This window comes from Balaenoptera ricei, chromosome 4, assembly GCF_028023285.1.
Source record: "Balaenoptera ricei isolate mBalRic1 chromosome 4, mBalRic1.hap2, whole genome shotgun sequence".
Lineage (NCBI taxonomy): Eukaryota > Metazoa > Chordata > Mammalia > Artiodactyla > Balaenopteridae > Balaenoptera > Balaenoptera ricei.
Window position 1 is genome coordinate 11824071 of NC_082642.1, and position 9668 is coordinate 11833738.

The 9668-nt window shown below is 38.1% G+C and overlaps 1 protein-coding gene across 3 annotated transcripts in view; it reads left to right on the top strand.

Moving 5' to 3' along the window:
* The window catches only part of LOC132364512 (phospholipid scramblase 4-like), a 68471-nt gene extending 59129 nt beyond the window's left edge, over positions 1 to 9342 (top strand). For 2 of the 3 annotated variants that reach the window (XM_059920143.1, XM_059920145.1), the window contains one exon: positions 3854 to 4084. In XM_059920143.1, coding sequence (XP_059776126.1) covers positions 3854 to 3991 — 138 coding nt within the window. In that variant the 3' untranslated portion in view covers positions 3992 to 4084. Of the gene's footprint in view, positions 1 to 3853; positions 4085 to 9303 lie in introns of those variants that run through there. The other variant, XM_059920152.1, reaches the window with a different exon arrangement.
* The last annotated feature ends 326 nt before the right edge of the window (positions 9343 to 9668 follow it).

Below are 9668 nucleotides of genomic sequence, written 5' to 3' on the forward strand. Positions count from 1 at the left end.
TAATGTTTTTTTATTACCAATGCTTTGAATTTTTTATCTGGTAAATTGTTTAATTCTGTTTCATTATTTATTTTTTCAGATGTTTCTCTCTTGCTTTTTCAATTGTGAGTAGTTCCTCTGCCTTTTCATTTTGCTTAACTTTCTCTGCCTCTATGAATTTAGGTGAAACAGTTAAGTATTGCAGTCTTGAAGAGGTGTTCTTATGTGGGAGGATCCCTATACAGACTGAATGTGCCCAGTGCCTTTGGTGGGAGACCTGATTTGATGAGGACTCTAGGAACATCTTTTCTCAGGGAGTGCTGGCAGCTATCACCTTTTTGGGAAGTGGGGCTGGAGCTGGAGAGGCTAGAGCTGGCACCAGGTATGACTCAGGTCTTCCCATCTGCTCAGTGGCCAGCACCACCCTATTGGAGGCAGAGTCTGATCCCAAGTTGCTAGAGCAGAAGCCCTGTGGGTTGGGCCCAAGCTTGCTCTGTTCCCTTTAAGTGTGTGTTTCTCCTTCTCCCTGTACCAGGACCCTTGTCCTGGAGAGGGGGAGTGTTGAAGCAAGTGGGGCCCATGTACAGACAGAGTACCAGTGCTCTGCCTGTGCAAGAACCTGCACCTCTGCTCGGATGCAGCCTTGGATGCAAGCCCCTTTTGTCCCCCACAGCCTATGAGTGCCCCAGCCTCTGCCATCCCTGCCCTGTTGTGGAACTGCTCCACAGGGCAGGTGGGGCCTGCATGGATTCTTGGCATGTATACGAGGTAAGCTATGGTGGAGTAGCCACCATCAGAGATCTGGGCTGCTTCTGAGGCACTGCTTGAGAAAACAAGCAATGGCCACCACCACCCCATGCAGTCTCTGTCCCTGGACCAAGTCACTTCTGCATCCCATGGTCATGTCTTTTACTGGGTTGTGGCCACTTTAGATCCTGTGCCATGCTGTGACATGAGTGAGTAGGGCCACAGCATTCACTCGGTCTGGGCTGGAACACATGACATGGTGGTTTCAGGAAACCTGGCAGCCATTAGAGCAGACCTCTCTCTGCCCTGCCTCAAGGTCTAGCCAGCATATGCAGACTCCTCATGAATGGAGTCCAGGCTTCCCACAGGTCTTCTGTTTGTCCCAGTGTCCTCCAACCAGCCAAGGAGGTTTATCTCCCCTGTGTAGGACCCTAGGACTAGAGCGCCCAATCTGTGGCTCAACCTGCTCACTTCCCAGGGTGGTATCTGCCCATGTAATGTCTCTTTTCCTCTGATCCCCTCCCAGGGGCACAGATCCCAACCCAATCAATTTTCTTCCCTTCCTACTCAATTACATGTGTATATTTCTTACAGCCTTTGTTGTATGGAAGTTCTTCTACCAGTTTCCTGTTAGTTTTCAGTGAGGATTATTCATAATGTAGATGTATCTTTGATGTGTTCATGGGGGGAGGTGAGCTCCATGTTCTCTTACTCTGCCATCTTGATTCGAACCCTGAAAGATAGATAAATTTTGAGAAAAACTGGTTTCTGGCTAAGTGGATTGTGGTACTACCAGTTAAGACAGGGAGCATACAAGAAGATGCCTAAGGTAAAATCAGTTTTGTTTTAAATCTGTTGAATTTGGGATGCCACTGTCATACCCAGATGGAAACGTCCAGTAGAGAACTGAGTTTGTGAATCTGTAGCTGAGGACAGAGATCTCTGGGGGAACTAGAGTTTTGGGAATTTTGTATATGTGGGTAATCATTGAAAACATTTTAAAAGATAAGATTATCCATCTCATTTTAGCAAATAAGGATTTGCTACGTAATGTATCCTATGGAACAAGGACATTTAAGGTTTATGTGGGAAATATAAGTTGTGAAAGAAACAAATATCTGCAAAAGTATGAGAACCAGAAGGATGTGATATCAGGGAGCAGAGAGCCATGGAGGATCAGTAAATAAAAGCTAAATTGTTTCCACTGAATTTGGAAATACAGAGGTCATTGGTGAACTATGCCAGAATCACTTCCATAGAGAGTTGATAAAGCAAGCCAGATTGCAAGTAATTGAGAAATAAATGGAAAATAAGATAGTAGAAATGCTTTTAGACTCTATAGTCGGTATAGGGAAAAGTAGAGACAACAGATGACTTTTTCGGATGGGAGAGATAAGCCTAAATTTTGGCTGAGGGAAAGAAAACAAAAAAGAAAGAAAGTAGTTGAAGTTATAGGAGGTAGACATTTCAAAGAGATAGGAGTGGAAAATTCAGAGGAATTGCCGGGAAGAAGAAAAGGAGATAAGAGGAAGACAGATGGTTTCTGTTTCATGTTATCAATCCAGAAAGGAAATATCTATATGCTCAGGGTCCAGAGGTTGGCAGTGCATCGACACAGGTTGGTTAGTTAAGATGGATTTGGCTAGACCAGGCTACCACACCTAAATTTCATATATTCCCAGACTGGAATTGTTTTGTATTCAGTAAGTACAATATTGAAATTAAGAATGAGTTTAACTTTCTCTTCTATCCTGCACTTGTGTGTGTTTGAGTATGTGTTTCTTCTCTTCTGTATTGTTTGAGTCTTCATAATATATATATGGATCATTTTCACAATCAGAAAAATGTTAAGAATGTTGCTATCATGAACATAACAAGAATCAATGGGCTAGAGAAATTGAAGGAAAACATCTGACTAAATTCAATGGGAGGGGAATGGACAGAGTTCCTTTCTTGTTACATTAACTCAGAAGGCACTAGACCCACAGGTATCGTACTTAGAAAAAATATATACAAACATTGAAAGCAAACTAATTCTACATATTGACTAGAAATTACCAGACTTATTTTTTAAATGCTTTATTATTTGTTTTTAGAACATATAAACAAACCCATTTCTGGTAGTCTTATGTCCCTAAGATTTAAAAGTTATCACAGTATAATTATGATAGGAAGAAATATACTATGAGGTTTAAACAGGACTAGAAATAGATTAGCAAAACTTTTAATAATTATAATATGTTTGTGAGTATATATAATTGAGTTGCTGACAAATAAACCATATTTGAAAGCTAATGGACATGGTTGGCAAAATCATTTTTCATACTGAATCATTGGAAAAAATATTCAATGGCCCTGTTACTGTGAATTATATACTAAATTATAATGCATTTCCAATATTTTCCTTGTATATTCATGGACATTTATTTTTCCCCTGTATATTGAAAGATCATTTTAGCCAATTGTTTGAAAGTTAGAAATTGTCGGGTGTTGTTATTAATTTTTAATGTATTGATTTTTTAAAATATTGATTCTTCTCATCCAAAAGCATTGCTTATATATCCTATATTTTACAGCATTCATTAAAATTTCAGTCTTTTTCATGAAGGCCCTATCGATTTTTTTGTTAAATTTGTTCTTAAATTTCAAAGTTGTCTCCACTGTGCATAGTGTTTTTTTTTTAACTCTTTCCTTTTTAAGGACTGATGGAGATGATATTGCTTGAGAGAGGCAGAAAATAAATGTAATAAATGCATTCATAGATATAAGAAGTTAAAATAAGTATATTCCATAGTACTTGACAAAGATAGAGGATACAACAGTTACAAAGATCCTGAGGGAGGAGTGTGACTGATATTCAGGAATCAGAATGATGCCAGTGACTGGAGTAAAAGGAAGAGAGTGAGAGAGCAATGGGAGATGATGTCAGAGTTGCCAGATCACGTAGGTCATTGGCTTCGACTCTGAGAAGACTGATAGAATAAAAGCAAGCAAGTCAATAGTTCTTTCACGAGGCAGCTCGAGAAAACCTCTTGATGACCCAGTGTACTCCTAATCACCTCTACATAGAGCAGGAAGGATCTGTTCAGTTTCTCCTTGGCTTCACTATGTGAATTCTGGCTTCCAGGGACTAATCCAGCCCAAGAGTTCATGGTTCTGCATCAGTTGTCCACACCATGGCCACCATGGAACACAGTGGCCTCACCTGCACACAGACTCCTGTGGGAATCAGCATCTATTTGACTCAGGAGAAACAGACACATAGGAGTCATTGGTGGAGGATAGAGAGCTATCTTCCTGTCATCAGCTTCCCAGAATTCTTGCTCCACAAGCCAAAACTATATTTTTCTTGGTCAAATTCCACAGTATCTCTTCATTCTCACTTTCCCATATCTCAAAGAAAATAATAAAATAAAAATTCACAAATTAAAATGAAGCTATTTCTATATCCCAATAGATAGCATTTATTACAAGCATTAATATGATATTTTACAATTGATTTTGTGTAACAGATGATATTTTTCAAAGAACAATATTTTATTGTAGACAGTTGACAAACCAACAATCCAAAAAGTCTTAGCTATATACCACAAAGCTGTCGGACTCTTCACAGAGCTATCCATGACTATGGAAACATAACTTGCTTGAAACAATGAGTATGAATATAATCAAAACAACTTATATCTTTTTGGCACTTATTACTTACTGTGTATTATGTTAAATCCTTTATATGTATGGTTACCTCAATCCTTCAAACAACTTAGGATGGTAAGCTTTACTAATATTTTATTATTACTGAGGAAGACATATATAGGAGCACACATATGTCAAGTGGCAGGGCTGGTCTTGTCTGACTCCGAATCCAGGGGACCTAACATCTACTTGCTGTTGACAAAACCACCCCAAAGGGTGGAAGTACCCAAATCTAAATGATACAGAACATTTCCAAAGCTATATTACAAAACCCTCAGTTCCAGTTGACCTGTTAAGACAGCAAAGCAGAGCAGTTCAAGATTTGTTTCAAAGGACATGAGCTTCTATGAAGCACGTACCCTAACACCCAACTTGAAGATGTGAGGGGCACACTCTTAATTCAACCATCAATGCAAAATGAAAGTTTTCTGTCTTGAATATTTGTTACAAAGCAAAGATCAAGACTATCAGATGGAGTGATTTAATGCTTTGTGTTTTTAAAGTTCATTTAAAAATAACAACTTTTAAATATCAAAATCTTGTGGTATTCTTTTTCAAATTTTAAGTGATTTCATTTGGCATTTATTTTGTGTTAATATTCCCTTCTTTTAAATGTTTTCTATATCTTGTGTCGTATCAAATAGAGATCATTTTTACATGCTATTGAAATAATCTTGTCATGATGTGTTGGTTCATAATAATAATAGATTATAAAAACATATTTTTTTTACTGAAAACAGCTGAAACTTTTAGCATCATACCACCACAGAAAATTATTCACTATTATTAGGGCCACTTACTATTTGAAAGCATGTTAATAAAATGTTATGGAAAATGTGGAATAATTTTTTATTTCAGGAATTTCTGAGAATTTCTGGAAATTCCAATTTGTCATTCCCAAATGATGAATGTTAATATCAGTTGGGGATTTGGAAGCATTATCCTGGATCATTAGCTTTCAAACATTTTAAAGCAGCAGACCTCTTTTTATCAAACAAAATCTATGTTGGAAACAGAAGCAGTGAAAGAGATAAAAACGAAGCTCTGCCTGAAGGAGACAGCAGAATAAAGAGACATGATTCTGTCCTGAGCTTTGTGACCAAATTGCTGAGTGACTTGGGGGTCATCGCTTTAGTGTCTTTAAGTCTTGGTTTCCTCATCAGTAAACTGCGGTTGATATAGCTCTCCTAGGCCCCCAGGCTCGTTGTGGGAGACAGCTGAGATATCGTGGCAGAAGAGCTTTGCAAACCAGGGATGCCTTGTCAACTGTTAGGTACTAGGCAGACAGAGAACTTCCACACTCCTGATACAACCCTTACAATATGAGCCCGATGGGGAGAGCAGTGACTGGCGCCCCAGACGCCACACCATCCTGGATGCTTTCCTAGGCTTCTCTCTCTCTCTGCCAGTGTCTGTCCCTTTTAAACGCTAGGGCTTCAAGATGTAAATGAGACCTTGGGTTTAAAGTGGAGTCATTCTATAACTAGTTCAGACTAGGCAGTAAAACAGAAAATTTTACCCCTCACATGGAAGTTATAGATTATAAATGAGTGTGAATTATGAGGAAGTTCAAAGTTCACTGAAATGGGGGCCAGAAAGTTGTATTTCAGCCATAAGATGCAGAGAGATATGCCAGTTCCCCTCTTGACTTCAAAGGCCAGGAGGGCTTGGATGACTCCACTTTTCCGCATGGAGGATTCGTGCTACCTCATTCCCTGGCTGAACTCATACAGAAAAAGGAATGTTTTGTTCATCTGTGCCTAGAGTGTTCTTGCTAAGTGGAGCTCTGACATTCCTCAGCTCAGGGAGCTCTTTTTGCAAATAACAACCGTTTACTAAAAAGTAATTGTAATGCTTGCTTTCCTTAACCTTTGTACCAGCATTTTAAAAAATATTATTACATGTAATAAAAAGCAACAAATGCTTGTTAAAATAAATTTAAATGATACGAAAGTATATAAGGATTAAGTTTCTTCCTCCCTCCAATCCTATCCCCCAGTAGTTAATCATATCCTTCCAAAATTTTCTCTGTGTTTATACAAACATGTATATATATATATGTGTAATTTAGGAATTTTTTGTTCTTGTTCTTGTTTTCTTAAGGAGAAGGGGTGTTTGTTTATTTGCTTCCTCTTTTTTATAAGACCATTCTGTAACTTGCTATTTTTTTCTCTATTTATAGTAGGCAGTTTCTAAGTCAGTACATTTTTATAATGTCCATTCTATTTTGTGGATGTATTATACCACACTTTATTTCTACATCTCTCTATTGATGAATACTCGGATCTTTATAATGTTTTGCTATTAAAAATAATACTAGTCTTGTGGCTGGCACTGTGTTTATTCCAGATAGCCTCTTTGAAGTGAATGCCTCACAATCAGAGCTTAATACAGGCACTTATATTACAAAAAGAAAAGCCAACTCTCAGGGCTTACACTACACTTAAAAAACTAAACATATTCTTGCACACAAATATATGGCATTCCTAAAGAGGCAAAACTGCAGAAAGAGTAAAAAAAGATTAGTGGTTGCTGAGGGAAGGAGTAGGAGGGTGGGGAGAGGTAAATAGGCAGAGGCACAGAGGATGTTTAGAACAGTGAAAATAGTCTGTATGATACTATAAAGATGAATGTATGTCATTATATATTTGCCCAAACCCACAGAATGTATAATACCAGGAATGAACCCTAAAGTAAACTATGAACTTTGGATGATTATGAAGTGTCAATATAGGTTCATCCTTCTTGGTAAAAAAAAATGTACCATTCTGATGCGTGATGTTGATAATGGGGGAGGCTATGCATCTGAGGAGGCAGAGGGCATATGGGAAATCTCTGTATCTCCCTCTTAAACCTAAAACTGCTCTAAAAAAAAAGTCTTATTAAAAAAGAAGCTCTGCAACTTACCCCACAAATTCACATCCCTGAATATATTAAATATCAGGAGCTGATTCAGCCCCCAAATTTTAAATCAGCAAATAATTCACTTTGCATACAGACAATGTATGAAAAGAGACTCTGTTAGTAAGTTAATTAATTGTTTATCCACATTTAAGAATAATGGTCAAGTCTTAGGTCTTTAGTCACAATATTAACATTCATACCACTCAATCTAAAACCTTTTCCTTCCTGGCAAGGACTCAGCCTGTGAAAAGCCAAAGGTTTACTATAGCCCTCCAAACTTCCTTTTTCCCTCTGTAAAAGTTTTCCCTTCTCTTGTGTGGGAAATTGCACATGGCTCACCATGGTAACAGATCCCAAATTGCAATTCTCTGGTAATCCCAAATAAACCCATCTTTGTTGGAGAAGTATCTAGCAGTCTATTTGTTTTAGTTCAACATTTATTAAGCCCATTTAGCTTCTCAGCCTTATAACTAAAATCAGAGGTAGCCTATTATGGTTAATTTGAATCTGTATTCTGTTAACCTATCATGTTAGTTTTTGTGTAGATTTTGTCATGTGAAATTTGATAATCCTGTTCTTTTATGTCTACATTCATATCACTGATACAAATGTTGGGATAAATAAAGAATCTAATAGGTCACTGCTAGAGACCAATCTCCAGAATGACAGAAAATCAATCATCAGTATTTTCTGTAATTGTACCATGGCAGAGGTTTGGCTTCTGTTGGTCCCAATAAGGGCAGCATTCCTTGCAGAAATATCAGCAAGATGGTTTCCCATATCGTCTAGAGAGTCAAGTTTACAATACCCATAATCTTAACAATAGCTAAAGTAGTGGCTAAAAGAATTGCATCCAAACATTTCTGAACATAGGGGCCGTTTTTAATTTTATTTCTGTTGGAAGTATTGAAGCCACGTTGCTTCCACAACACCCCAAAATGATGAGCTACTCCAAAAACATATCTTCTATCATATAAATGTTGGCAGTTTTGTCCTTGGCTAAAGTACAAGCCCCTGTAAGAGTGTATAATTCAGCCTGTTGGGCTGAAGTTACCATAGGTAAAGATGCTTCCTCAACAACATCAACAGGAGTTGCAATATTATAGACAGCACAATACTTTCCATTGTCACCTTTTAATTAAGAACCATCAGTGATTCATGAGAAGTTGTCATTACCCAAAGGGATTCCTTGCAGATCATCATGAGGAGTCAGGAGGTGGCCCATCAGAGTTAAGCAGTTGTTAAGGATATGGCCAGTGATGGAGAGGAAAAGAGTAGCAGGGTTAAGGTTACTACAGCATGAAAGAGTTAAGTGAGGAGCAGTTAACAACAGGACTTCATAGGAGGTAAGGCAGCTGACTGAGAAATGTTAAGTATGATGAGAATTCAGGAGTGCTTATAGTGCATAAGGTACAAAAATGATTAAAGAGGATCCCCATAGCAATTTTCTTGGTGGTCTTAACCAAAAGAACAGTGGCAGTGATGACTGTAAGGCAAAAAGGGCATCCCCATGCCACAGTGTCCAGTTGCTGGCTATAAGACCCTGTGGATTAATGGTGGTCCCTATGTTTTTAGGTGAGTAGCCCGAGGGAATTCCCTTCCTTTTCATATACAAAGAAGGAAAAGGGAATTTGATAATTGTGATGCCCAAGGGCAGGTGGGTTAATTAAACTCTCCTTTAAGGCCTTGAAGGCTATGTTGTCTGGTTCTTCCCATAAAATGGGGTCTGGGTTGTTATTTTTTAGTAAAGAATAGAGAGGATTGGCTACGAGAGAAACTTGGAATCCAATTTTGGTAATATCCAAATAGCTTGAGAAAAACTCACAGTTGGCACTTCATTTTGGGCTGGGGAATCTTAAAACACCATGAGGTCTACCTAGATCTAGGTATAACCCTTGTTCTGATATCAGACATCCTAAATATCAAACCTGGGTTTGGGCAAATGGCAATTTTTTTTTTGGCAACTTTATGTCCCTTTAGGGCTAAAAGCTTTAGCAAATGGATGCTGTCTTCCTGTGAGAATGCTTGAGATGGAGAGCAATGAAGCAAATCATCTACGTATTGCAACAAGCAGAAACTCTAGGGAACTTCACATCATACAGATCCGTTTTCAGGATTTGCAAGAAGTAACAAGGACTCTCAGTATAATCCTGAGGCATTACTGTACAGGTGAATTGGTTTTCTTTGCAAGTGAAGGCAAAAAGGTATTGGCTAGCTTCATCAACTGCAATATTAAACAATGCACTGCATAAATCAATCACAATAAAAATTTACCTGGAGTAGAAATAGATAATTTAGGAAAATTAGGAACATCAAGTTGTCAAGGAATAACGATGTTTTTATTG